This window comes from Mesocricetus auratus, unplaced genomic scaffold (assembly GCF_017639785.1).
Source record: "Mesocricetus auratus isolate SY011 unplaced genomic scaffold, BCM_Maur_2.0 Super-Scaffold_4256, whole genome shotgun sequence".
In the NCBI taxonomy this organism is placed as follows: Eukaryota; Metazoa; Chordata; class Mammalia; order Rodentia; family Cricetidae; genus Mesocricetus; species Mesocricetus auratus.
In genome coordinates, this window is record NW_024429182.1 from 16,563,914 (window position 1) to 16,577,895 (window position 13,982).

General features: G+C 38.5%; 1 protein-coding gene and 1 non-coding gene across 3 annotated transcripts in view; both read right to left on the reverse strand.

Moving 5' to 3' along the window:
- Positions 1-13,982, reverse strand: part of Slf2 (SMC5-SMC6 complex localization factor 2) — a 58,160-nt gene that overhangs the window by 42,329 nt on the left and 1,849 nt on the right. For both annotated transcript variants that reach the window (XM_040743904.1, XM_040743897.1), the window contains exons 2-6: positions 12,789-12,832; positions 11,488-12,224; positions 10,001-10,055; positions 4,400-5,367; positions 3,341-3,411 (exon numbers count right to left, since the gene is read on the reverse strand). In XM_040743904.1, the coding sequence (XP_040599838.1) occupies positions 3,341-3,411; positions 4,400-5,367; positions 10,001-10,055; positions 11,488-12,224; positions 12,789-12,832 (1,875 nt within the window). The remainder of the gene's footprint in view (positions 1-3,340; positions 3,412-4,399; positions 5,368-10,000; positions 10,056-11,487; positions 12,225-12,788; positions 12,833-13,982) is intronic.
- LOC121135746 lies at positions 1,535-1,641 on the reverse strand. Its single transcript, XR_005872857.1, has one exon. It is a non-coding gene; the product is annotated as a U6 spliceosomal RNA (small nuclear RNA).

Here is a 13,982-nt window from a genome sequence, read left to right on the forward strand (position 1 = left end):
TAGTAATAAATCTGTAACTAGTCACATAATTTTTTATTTGTGTGCCCTGTGTGTGTTTCCATAGAGGCCAGAAGAAGGTACTGGAGCTCCTGGAAGTGGTTGTGAGGAAACAAAATCAGGCCTTTGGAAGAACAGCAAGTGTTTTTAGCCAGTGAGCCATGTCTCCAGGCCCACTGCTTAAAACTTTTATTTTTTAATTTTTAAACTTATATGTAAGCCAGTTACATGCCTTGAATCCTTGCATCCAGAAGGCAGAAGCAGGCAGATGTCTGTGAGTTCCAGGACAGCCAGATCTACATAGTGACACCCTATCTCAAAACACCAAAACCAACCAACCAAAATTAGATTTACTTGCTATATGAATGTGCATGTGTACATACATACTAGGTATGTGTAGGTCAGGTGGTAACTCAAGAGTCAATTCTCACCTTTCATTATTTGAGTCTTAGGATTGAAGTCTGGATGTCAAGGGGAAAGTGCTTTTGCTCAATGAACCATCTCACTGGCCATTTATTTATTGAGATAGACATTCAACTCTTCCTGCCTCAGTATCCCAAATTCTTGAATTACACCAATTGCCACTATATTCAGCTAGTCACATAAATTTCATTAGGGAAATTATGACCCTCAGGGTTTTTTTAAATTCTGATTTTTTTGACTGTCAGTGTATAAAGTGGACTGCTTATCATTTTGAACTATTCTTCCAAAGAGTAACATGATTTAGGAATACGTGAGCAGTCATTTTGGTCATCAGTCTATGGTCATCAGTTTTGAAACTTGTACTTAATGTTAGGCGTGGTGGTACACACCTGTAATCCCAGAATTTGGGGATTTCTGTCTTTGGGGACAGCCAGGGCAACATAGTGAGATCATGTCTAACTAAGCAAATAACCATTCCCCCAACCCAAGAAAACAGTAACAAGCTGGGCATGGTGGCACACACCTTTAATCTCAGCACTCGGGAGGCAAAGGCAGGAGGATCTCTATGAGCTGGAGACCAGCCTGGTGTATAAGAGCTAGTTCCAAGACAGCCTCCAAAACCACAGAGAAACCCTGTCTCGAAAAACAAAAAAAGAAAACAGTAACAAAAATGCTTGATATTGGTAAACATGAAAAAATTTTTTTGTTTTGTTTTATTTTAAAAATGTTTATTTCTGCAGGGTAGTGATAGCATGCACAGCCAGAGCTACAGAGAAACTCTGTCTCTAGAAAACCAAAACCAAAACCAACCAACCAAAAAAAAGTAATGATTATTTCTCTAAGTGGAATCAATTTATTTATAACAAAGGATGGTTCCTTACTAAGAGTAGTTTCTATACAAACTATGTGAAAATTGTGTTTTCTCAGAGTTAAAAGCTGCTTTTTTTATTTTTCAAGACACAGTTTCTCTATGCAACAGCCCTGGCTATCCTGGAACTCACTTTTGTAGACCAGGCTGGCCTTGAACTCACAGAGATCCACCTGACTCCGCCTCCAGAGCACTGGGATTAAAGGCATGCACTACCACCACCTGGCAAATATTGCTAATTTTTAAAAAAATATGGAAAGCTTCATAAATCTGAAAGTCATCCTTGCACAGGAGTCATGCAAATCTTCTCTGTATTGTTCCAATTTTAGTTTATGTGTTGCTGAAGTAAGCACAACATAAAATATTCTAAGAAAAGGCCCTCCTGCCAGGCGTTGGTGGCGCACGCCTTTAATCCCAGCACTCGGGAGGCAGAGGCAGGCGGATCTCTGTGAGTTCGAGGCCAGCCTGGTCTACAAAGTGAGTTCAAGGACAGCCTCCAAAGCTACAGAGAAACCCTGTCTCGAAAAAACCAAAAAAAAAGAAAAAAAAAAAGAAAAAAAAGAAAAGGCCCTCCTATCTTTGTGCCAACAATAAAAACAGGTAAAGGCTCTGAACAGACATTACTCCAAAATTATGAAAAGCCTTAGAACACAAAAATATATTTAAAATGTCAATCAAAAAACCATCCCATGCCCTTTAAGAAGGCTAGTACAAAAGGAAAAAAGGGAGAGAGAAAAATAACAAGTGCTGGAGAAAATGTGGAGAAAAGAAATCCTCATGCATTGCCTGCTGGTGGCCATATATCACCTCATGATTCACTAAGTCTGTGTGTGGGTATATACCCAAAATAACCAAAAGGGGGGACTGAAGATATATATACACACACAATCATAGCATTTTCCCCACAACAGCCACAAAGTGAGCACTGCCCAAGTGGCCATTAATGGACAAATGAACAAAATGTGGCATGTATGTAGGACAGGAAATTCTGACCCAGTCTTCACTACAAACAAGACATTATGCTAAGTACAATACTCCTGAGCTAACAAGGAAACTACTAAATAATACCACGTGGCACATCCAGAATAGTCAACTGCATAGAAACAGTAAGAAAAGTAAAAATGGTGGTTTGCCAAAGGCAGGGAGGAAGAGCAAGAGGGTAATAGGCATGGAGTTTCCTTTTGAGAAGATGAAGACTGTTCTGGAACTAGGTGGTGGTGATGACTAGGTGGTGATGATGATGGCTATACTGATGCTAGTGTACAAACATAAAATGAGATATTCAAAATAAAATCTAGGGCTGTGAGTACAGCACTGGCTTCACAAGCATCAGGATCTGAGCTTGAACTCTCAGAACCCACACAAAAGCCAGAACCCAATAGGCAGAGTCAGAGACAGACAGAAGTTTGTAAATTTGAGGCCTGCTAGGGCTACACGGTGAGATTCTTTATTTCAAAGAAAGGGCAATGGATACACAGATCAAGTGTCTGTAACCCAGTACTCCTATAGGGAGATGGGAGGCAGAGACAGGAGTCTCCCTGAAGCTCATGGGTCCGCTAGCTTGGCATACACAGCACTGACGAGACTGTCCCAAGAGCTTTACATACATGCTACAGCAAACATGCACTAGCACTCTCATGCATGAACTATGCACATACACAATAAAAATAAATTCTACCCATGCTTTTCATCAAGGATATCAGTTAAGATACTGTTATAACCAGCAGAAAGGAATTTATAATAATGCAACACAAGTCTACTGTAAAACCCTGTCTTCTGAAAACTCAGGAATCAGAAAGCGCGTTTCATTTCTACAGTTACAAGAGAATTGTAATAATGGTGCTCCTACAGTGCACGTTAACTCTAGTTCCCTTGGGATCTCAGGTGCTGGAGACTGGAGGAGGGGCTTTGCACTTGCTTGGAAGTCACTTTACCACTGAGCTAAATCCCCAGACCCACATACACTAATTGATCATATTCTGAGTCAGATCAAAAGTCAACCACATGAACAAAGCAGTTTGTTAAATTTAACAGATTATGAGTTTAACCAACCTTTGTGTGTCTTCCATCTCCTTTACAAGACGCTCTAAAGTATTTGTATAAGTTCCACTCTGAGCATATTCCTAAAACAAAAAGAAAGTTTGAAAAATACTTTATAACTTATCTTAGTAGAAGAACTGGGAAATTAAGTTATTCAGAGTACTAATGACTATTTTCTGTCAGTAACCTGGGTCTGGATGATACCCTTCTTAAAGGAAAAATTTCACCATCATGCTTTAAATCTAGCATTCTATGCTGCAGGCAATTTTATCCTAACATCCATTAGGAGGGACACTGCCTGTAAAACCCTGCTAACCTCAGGATCTGTTCCAAGTGCAAACACCCAAGGGCTCTGTGGTGTCCCTATCTTTGCTTCTGCATTCTAGTTTAGTGAAATCAAACTACAACTAATTTTTAGGTGTTACCATGGAATATTATACCTTCCCCACCAAACTTTACAGAAATCGTAAAATTAATACAGTTTACTCCCAAGATAGAATGAAGCACTTTATAAATAAAATTGCACACCACAATTAACAACATTTCTACACTCTACCTTCATTTACAGCAGTGGTCTCCAAAGCAGGGGGTGTGCAAGGTGATCCATTGGGGTGCAGGAAGAAAATAATAGAACTTCTATTTATATGGAACTTCTATAGGAACTCCAGAAGAACTTAATCTATAGTAACGTCTATGTAACTGCCACAGGAAAATACTTAATTTCTCTTTTTCCTTCTAAATTGTTTTTGTATATACTTTATTTCAAAAGTACACAGTATTATAGTGGTACATGTATAGAATCTATAAGTTGCATATATATTGGGGTACATGCTTAAAGTTTCCTTTTAATAAAAAAGTACATGTGATCAAAAAAGTTTGGAGACCACTGATTTACAATAATAAAACTGAAGATATGGGGAACTCATTTACCAAAAGAGAAATTGACACCCACGTTAGTCAGTCCAATGATGATCTGTAGTGGTAAACACTGAATTTAAAGTTAATCTATCTTCTTTAATTAATCCATCTTTTCCCCGTCAAGTGAAGACAAACTAACACAGAACTACTTACTATGTAGTCTGATGACTGGGATTTAAGCCCCTTGGAAATGGCAGGAGGCTTTCCTGAAGCTGTAGGAGTCTGGTTGAAATTCAAAGCCATTATTTCTTCCAGTGATTTTAATGTTTCCTCTTCCTCATCACTCTCTAAGTTGTAACCTAAACTTTCTTCATCGCTATCAAAATCACCCCTGAATTTCCTTTTCAGTGCACTGCTACCTGCATTGGAATTTCCTGAACACTCTTTATCTGAAGGTGCTGCAGGGCTTGGGACACACGGCACAACTTCCGAGGCAGCTGGAGGAGACTCTGTAGGAGGGCTGTACTCTGAATGCAAAGATCCCCCAGAACTTTTCCCTGAAGATTCATTAGAAACAGCCTTAATAGTCTTTGCTTTGTGTTCCTTGTGTTTGGAGGATTCTGTAGAATGCCCAGAACGTTCTTTAGAGGAGGAACGCTCTTTATCTTTTTTAGGAACTGGAAGAGTGCAATTTTTAGCATTTAATGGTACTCGAGAGGAAACAGCACTTGGAACATGGGAAAGTAAAGGTAGTTTTGTCTCTTTTGATGTCATAGAGCCAGCCGGTTTACTTCTCTGAAGGTTGCTAGCTCTTTTAATTGTAGATTTTTCCTGAGGTAAAGGTAAGTGGGGTTTCTGTATTTTAGTCTCTTTGGTACTTGCTGCGTGGACTTGGTCACTATTCCTGGAAGAATGGTGGCCAGAATTTGAAGGTGCCAAGTCTGCAGAAGAACGATCTCTTTCATCATCAGGTTCCTTGGCTATGTCTTCCAAGCGCAGAACACCACCGGGTGTCTTCAGTGCAATGTGTCTTATAAACTTTTCTCTCTGATGTGATGTGTCTGGACGCTTCTCTAGGAAGGACTCTTTTGCTTTTGGTATGATAGATTCTTTTGTGCTTTTCAGATCTGAGTCCACAGAGTTCCTTTTTCTTTTGTCGGAGAATTTATTCTGCTTAGAGCCTAAAATTAATTTTTGTCACATCAGTGAAAAGTATACTGTTCTGTCTGTCTCAAGCTTATTTACAGAACACTCTGATGAAATGCTTAAATTCTAAGTTTAGGCTGAGATTATTCAATATACATATAAGATGAAGAAAGAGAACTGACAGTGATATCCAAGACATTTAGAGCTAACGACATGTGCTTATTTTACTAATAATCTACTAGGTTACTATCTTACCAAGGTATCAATCACTCCTTAAACTTAAGACCTTGTACACTGGTCCTAATAAAGGGATTCTAGAGTACTTCTGCTCAAAGTGAATTTTCTTTTCAAGCCCCAAACCACCTAGTTATAAAAGAAATGAAATACTTCTATTATCTAAAGGTGTGGGGGTTTTAGACTATAAGCAGATACAGGATTAAAAGACAGATAAATAAGTTATTTAAAAATAAATTCAATGGGTGTGGTGATACATGCCTTTAATCCCCACACCTGAGAGACAGAGGCAAGGGGATCTTTGGAATTTGAAAGCTTGGCCTACATAGAGTTCCAGGACAACCAAAACTACACAGAGAGACCATGTCTCAAAAAAAGGAGAAAAAAAAAAAAGGCAAAAAACAAATTCTATCTTGCCTTGTGGTGCATACCTATAATCCCAGTGGCAGGAGGATCATGAATACAAGGTCAGTCTGGGCTATAATGGGGTGGGGGCATTGGACAACCCTGTCTCAAAAAAAAAAAAAAAAGAAAAAGAAAACACCAAAACAAAAACTAAGCCAATAAGTAAATAGACTCATCTAGTGATTACTGTGAATTCTTAAATGTTCCTCTACTTTTCAGCTGTCACAGGTTGAACTGTGTCTTCCCAAATATGGTCAACCGCTGACCTTTAGCTCTACAGGATGAGAACTTAACTGGAAACAGGGTCTTCACAGACATATCCGAATTAAAAAGGTCAATGTAAATGACCAGTTTCCTTATGATAATAAGAAATTTTGAGCCAAAGACAGGCATGCTAGAGGGAAGACACAATAAACACAAGATACCATGTAACTGACAGATGCAGTTATAAGTCAAGGCATGCAGAAGACTGCAAGCAAATGCCAGAAGCTGTAAAATGTAAAGGAGTTTTCCCCTAGAGTAATCAGAGGAGGGCCTTACCAATGTACTGACGTTAGACTTCAACTTTCTAGATCTCTGAGGTAATAATTTTTGTTGTTTTACTTTGTTACAGATGCCCGTGTTCATTAACTGCTGTAACCAGAAACACTTTTAACTATATATTTGCCTAGTGTTAGTAGTGCACGCCTTTAATCCCAGCACTCGGGAGGTAGAGGCAGGTGTATCTCTGTGACTTCAAGGCCAACCTGGTCTACAGAGCAAATTCCAGGACTTCACATAAAAACCCTGTCTTAAAAAAAAAAAAAAAAACCAACAACAAATACAGGAAGAGAAAATGACTGAGACAAGTTTGAGGTTGTTAAGCAGAGTATTTTAAGTATGATATTACAAAGACAATAACTACAGAGCTGGGTTTTGTTCCAGTATATTAGGAAGCCAGATCATTTATATATAGACAGAAGACAAAGTTTTTTTTTTTTTTTTTTGGTTTTTTGAGACAGGGTTTCTCTGTGGCTTTGGAAGCTGTCCTGGAACTCACTCTTGTAGACCAAGCTGGTCTCGAACTCACAGAGATCCACCTGCCTCTGCCTCCCGAATGTTGGGATTAGTGTGCACCACCACCGCCCGGCAGAGGACAAAGTCTTGATTTGGTCAGAAATATCTAGAAGCAAATAAAAATACTTTATGAAAATACTTTAGGACAAGTTAGATTACTAAGAGTTGTTACTATTTCAGCTAGGTCTAGTGGTCCATGCCTATGAGCAGAGTACACTGGAAACAGATGCAGAAAGATCTTGAATTTGAGACAGTATCTAGAAGAGGACTGAACTGGTACCTCAGGTAGGCTCCACTCTGGTGTGTGTACATACATGTGGAAGTCAGAGGTTGATGCCCATTGCTTTTGCTCTCTTCCTTGTTTCTAAGGCAGTCTTTCATTAAGTTGGCATCATCATTTTGGCTAGACTAGCTGATCAGTAAGCTCCTGGACATCTTTTTTTGCTCCCTGGGCAAAGGGATCACAGGCATGTCTCACTGACCCCAGCTTTTACATTGGTGCTGGGGATCCAGACTCAAGTTTTCATGCATGCATAGCAGGCATTTCACCCAGGGAGCTGTCCTTCCCAAGTCTGAAGTGCTCTTTTCTAAACTTTCTAGGAAGTAGAGGAGTTGAATTTTTCAGTTCTTTTTGTACTTCTTAGTCTACCAGGTGGATGGATATTTGTTTCATAGTACTTAAGAGATGGGCTGAGCTTGTATAATGTCAAAAAAAAAAAAACAACAAAAGAAAAAAGAAAAATCCAATGTCGATTAATTAAGGAGATGAGTCATGCCGAGTGTTGGTGGCTCATGCCTTTAATCCCAGCATTTGGGAAGCTGAGGCAGGCAAATCTCTGTGAATTCGAGGCCAGCCTGGTCGGTCTACAGAATGAGTGCCAGGAAGGCCTTCAAAACAATACAGAGAAACCCTGTCTCAGAAAAAAAAAAAAAAAGAGAGAAGAGTCATTAAATTATCAAATATGGCAGGACTTCAGGATGCAGCCAAAAGAAGCCTTTGAAAGGCCAAATCTGTATGTCTACTCTACCAACATTTAAAAACTTTTTAAGCTTGTAGCAACTAATAATAGTATACATTTACATATGTATACATCTCTACATTATCACATTTGAGTGTAACAGTAGTTAACATATGCATTGTGTGTGTATGTTCAGATGTGCAAACCACACATGCACTCAGGCACAAGGCTTTATGTAGGCGTGTATGGATGTATATGCCCAAGTGTGCAAAGGGGCTCAGAGGCCAACACTGGGTATACTCAATCAATCTTTCCTTTTTGAGACAGGGTCTCTTATTGTTCCTCAATTCAGCAAAACTAGCTGTTTTAGGCAAGCCCCAGGGATCATCCTGCCTCCCAGCACTGAGATTATAGGTGAGCATTGCCATGTCAGGTTTTTACACACAGAAACTAGAAACCTGAATTGCAGTCCTTGGGCAACAAGCTACATCAAGTAAGCATCTCTCTAGCCCCTTTTTGTTTTCTGAGATAGGTTTGTGAAATTGCTTCAACATTCTAGGTGCTGCGATTATAGGTATAGCTCCATTTTTAATATTACATACAATGACACAAGGAACACAGTGAGTTTCCTGAATATATCTTCCTGAATGTAGGAACTATCTATACTGTTCATTTTTCAAAGTTTTAAGTTATGGCAGAAAAAACTAGAGGCTTCTTCTTTCTCAGGAGTAAGTTTCTGCAGTGTTACATTTTTTAGTACTATAATTCTGGATTGCTACTTTAAATCTTTTTATACATGGCTGTCACCTCAAGTAGCTTCAGATCTTTCTGAAAGCAAAAGAGATTGAACATATGCATGGTGCTTTCCAGACTCCCGTACAACACTAAAACAGGTTCTATTAGGCTCACTTTTAGTGTTTAAATTTTAATGTTCTATTTTTCTATTTGTAAGAAAAGATACTTTAAGCTGGGCGGTGGTGGCACAGGTCTTTAATCCTAGTACTTGGGAGGCAGAGGCAGGCGCAGCTCTGTTGAGGGCTTGCCCAGTATCAGAGTAGATCAGGCCAGTCTGATCTACAAAGCTACACAGAGAAAGCCTGTCTTGAAAAATCCAAAAATAAAAGAAAAGATACTTTAAAGAACTCCTGAGTTAGGTGGTCATGGTAGCTCATGCCTTTAATTCCAGACTGGAGAGGCAGAGGCAGGTGTACCTCTGTGAGTTTGAGGCCAGCTTGATCTACAGTGTTCCAGGACAGCTAAGACTATATAAAGGCTCAAAAAACAAAACAGAAACACCAAACCACCAAAACAAACAAATGAGTTCCTGAGTTAACAGTAACTATTTATAATGTATCTTCTCAATGAACAAGCATTAAAGTATTAATATCTTGCAGATGTCCTTGAGATGTTACATTAGAAAGGCATCTTTGTATTTGGAATATTTGAATCTTGTTTAACTTCATAAAAAGCATTTTTAACAGTACACCAAGAATACAAGTATATGATGCTGCTCATTTGTTCTGGGAGAGCATCCCATTGTTGCACAAGCTAGCTCCAAACTTGCAATCCTCCTCCCTCAGTGCTAGAATCACACGTATCTGCCATCATGCCTAACATCAAAATTATGTTTCTTGGTGTAGCTAAGGATTCAGAAGTGAAACTCTCAATATCAGTATAAAGAACACACTGTTAAAACATACAATTAGGAACTCCTGAAGAAGGCAGAGAGAAATCAAGACAACAGATTATGAAGAATAAATTCAAGTACTTTTTTTTTTAGGTCAGGGTTTACTCAATGTAGTTCAGGCTGACTTTAAACTCTAGATCCTCCTGTGTGCCACCATACCTCGCTCTGAATATTATTCTTTGGGGATATAATTTTACCAAACTCTTATTATCTGAGACATTTAATTCTAAGATGGAAACTGAATATGAATAAATTTATTTTAAAAAGTGCTATGAAGAAGATGCAAACTTACTTAGAAACTGTATGTTTAAATCTGATGCCACCTACCTGAAAGTTCCCAAGAGTCTGAAGATGATCTTTTTCTTGAGAGGTGTCCATTTTCCTATGAGGAAGTAAAGAATATGAATTTACATTTGAACAGACTTTTAGACCAATAAAGTAAGCACCTAGATTCAGAGGTAGCTTTAAAAAAGAAAGAAAGAAAAGACACTTTAAAGATCTTCAAATGAAGGGTATGGGCTGGAGATGCAGCTCAGTGGTACAGTGCTTGTCTAGACACACAAGGCCTGAATGCAATATCTAGCACTAGGGAAACATACACACAGCCACCTGTACCAAAAAAACCCACAAAAGAAAAAAAAACCCACAAAAATGAAGTCTATGTTTCACAAGCTAACAGTAATTTATATTCATAACTCAAAAACTAATACAATAGTTGAAGACTGTTAGTCTATGGACCAAATATTACATCTATTGATCATCAGCAACATTAGTAGTAAAAGGACAATCTCATTGCAAAGAGGCTTCTAAATTTACAAATACCTTCCAGTAATACACAATGCTAAGATTTCTTTATATTCACTCCTAGAATGTTCAGGTTTTGGTTTATCTGATTTGAAATTTTCATAGCAGCTTATCAACACCGCACTTCTTTGCAGTGTTGGGGACTTAACCCAGGGCCTCTCTCATACTGGGCAAGCCCTCCACAGAGCTGTATTCCCAATTCTACACTGTTTGTTTTTGAGACAGGATTGGGTTATGTATGACAGCGTAGTTAACTTTCTAGGGAAGAGGGAAAGCTTTGATGATAGAACTAAAAAATAAATGCAGTTTTCTAAGTCATCAGTTATGTTTCCAAGACCCACACTCAAACAAGTCGTAGATAATTATCTAAGATTTGTATATGGGGCTGGAGAAATAGTTCGGCAGTTCAAAGTTCTTGTGCTCTTGCACAACTTTGAGTTCTTAGCAAACACATCAGGCAGCTCACAACCACCTGTAACTCCAACTCCAGGGGATCAGATGGCTTCTACACATACAGGGCCAAATAAAATAAATCAAAGATGTATATATATCTGGAACAGTGATTCTCGAAGTTTTAGAGTGCATCAATTACCTGTAGGACTCCAACTCCACTGTTTCTCACTAGGAGACTGCATTTCTGACAAATTCCCAAGTGCTGCTGATGCTACTACTGCTCTGAGGACATTTTAAGAACCACTGCTCTAAGTTGTTTCCTGTCCTTTTGCATTTGCCATTCCTTAAGCACCTCCTTTTGGAAATCTTAACTTTAAAAATGACTATAATTGCCTGAAAGAATGCTTACTTTCCTTTAGAAAAAGATCTATGCTCCTGGTCTGAAAAAGTTAAGGAAAAGAAATTTACTGAATTCAATGGAGGAAACCTAATGAAACCAGTGTCAGCCCAAATTATACACTGGCATTTCCTTAAAAGCTATAGATTAGTATCACTAGACTTAGGATCTAACCGTGGTTAATAGTGATAAAGCTAACTACTTTTATTATTGTACATACCAGATTTGAAAGATTACTCTTTCCAGGTACAGCATCATTCTGCTTACTGTGTTCATGCCTTGGTTTACATTTTTTCCCTATACTAGATGATTTTAAGGAAAGATTGCTTGTTTCTGAGAAAGAATTTTCTGAGTTGATTCTCTGTTCCATTTGTTCCTTTCTCAACTTCTTCTGCTCTCGTTCTCGGCAGTAAGAAGCTAATGACAACTGGAACCTAGCTCCCAGTGGGCTTTCTCCTGGGTGGTGCCGGGATAGGCTGCTTCTGCTACTAACACTTCTGGAACTGTTCTTGAAGATGTCACCTTCTGTCGCTGGGGCATGCTTTCTGGAGTCTTCACTGGTCTTGCCTCGATCTCTGTCATTCTTCTCCCTGTTACTTTCATGAATGAACAGTGACTTCCTTCTCTCTGGAGACCTGTGTTTTTTCTTCCGTGTCTTCACCTCTTTGGGCAATCGGTAAGAGGAAGGAGCATAGATACCTGTTTCTTGGAGTAAGTATTTGGAGCCGACTGACATACAAGGCCGCCGTGATTCATGTACACCATGATCTTTGTGGTGCTCTTTCCCGCCTTTCATGAAAGCTTCTAAAATAGGACTTTCCTCTGATGACATTCGTTTGGGTTTGGGTTTTTTTGGTGAAGATAATTTCCTTTCAAACTGCTCTGTCCCACTGATAGATACTCCATTTCTTCCATATTTGATGTTTGATTTTTGAGGAGAATCCAACATATGTTTGTCTAAAACAGCCACAATTAAAACACATACAAATTGTGTTATTAAAAATAAACTAATGTTTCTATTAACTATCAATTGATAACTGTATTGAAGTTACTAAAAAATTCAAGCCAATTACTATTTGGGTAATAAAGTACATTTTGGAAGAGAAATTAAGAAATAGGTTTACCTTTTATGAAGTGTATGTTCATAAAGCCCTTCTGCTATATCATCTAACCTCCCTAAGGCTCTATTTGTGAGCTACTGTACTAGAGAATAAAAATAATATTAACACTGGGAAGCAGAGGCAGGCAGATCCCTGAATTTGAGACTACCCTGTTCTACAGGGTGAGTTCCAGGACAGCCAGGGCTACACAGAAAAACTCTGTCTTGGGAAAAAAGAATAAAAAATATCAACACTATAAACTGGATTATTTTAAATGCTAAATATGTAGAACAGATGGTTTAATGTTTATCACATCTTCATTATAACTGTATAATTTTCAATTCTGACAGTATAATAAAACTTTGGAGGCCCTCTTCACCTCTAAAACAACCCATCAAAAATACATTAAAAATATGCATACCTTGTTTAGAAGCTGGCTTGAAGAAATCTATAATTGACTGTTTCCTGAAAATAAAAGCACAACTAATATGGCATCACAAAAGCAGGTATTAAAACCTCAATATTTTAGATTAGGTGGTAAATGTCAGATTTATATAATACAGGCTGGATTCCACTAACTGACTGAACTAACTAATCAAGTTCTGACAATGGTAATCATACTTTGCTATGCTACAAGAAAATTGAAAATACAACCAATTTTCTCTAAGTTTATAAATACAACCGAGGTAGTACTAAAATGGCAAAACTAAAGTGCAAATCTAGGGAACTGATGAGTACTGTTCAGTCTAGAAATGCTCACACCTACATGCTAGGGTAGAAGGCCCTGGGGAGAAGCATCTAATTCTATTTGTTGTAACCTCCAGGGACTGGCAAAAAATACCATTCAAACAGAAACCTGACAAGCAGTGGAGATCATAAACGCTAAAAGACTCTTGCAGTAGGAGTAGAGTAACAGATGGGAGAATGAACAATCCAGTTGATCTGGGGAGGTAGTTGATAGGCAAAAGCAGAAAGGATCATGCATGGTCCTTACACACTTATCTCTTTTTGGTTTATAAGATGCTAAACTAAGTAACAGCAAAAACTAGGAGCCACAACTTGTGTTTCAAATGGCTTTTTATCTAAGATTCCTTAAGATTAGCCAGGAACACCTTCAATCCAGCACTCAGGGGACAGAGGCAGGTGTATCTTTTGTGAGTTTGAAACCAGTCTGTAGTTAAATCTAGGCCAGTGAGGGTTACATAGTAAGACCTTGTGGGGGGGGCACCACACACACACACATACACACACGCACGCACGCACATACAAAAAACACACAAAAGCGTTCAAGGGGCTGAAGAGATGGCTCAGTGGCTAAGAGCACTTGCTGTTCTTGCAGAGAAGTGGATTTGGCTGTTTACAAATGTCTAACTCCATGTCCAGAGTATGTGATGTCCTTTTCTGGTCTCCTCAGGTACCAGGCACACACATGGTACAGATATACACAAAGCCAAAACAAAACACTCATAAAATAAGTAAAATTAAAAAAAAAACTCTTAAAATGAAAGACATATGAAAGTCAACAAGTAAAAAAACAAAACAAAAACCCAAAACCAAAACCAAATTGGTTTTATTGTGCCCTATCCTATACTCTGATTTGTTCATGCATGTTGAG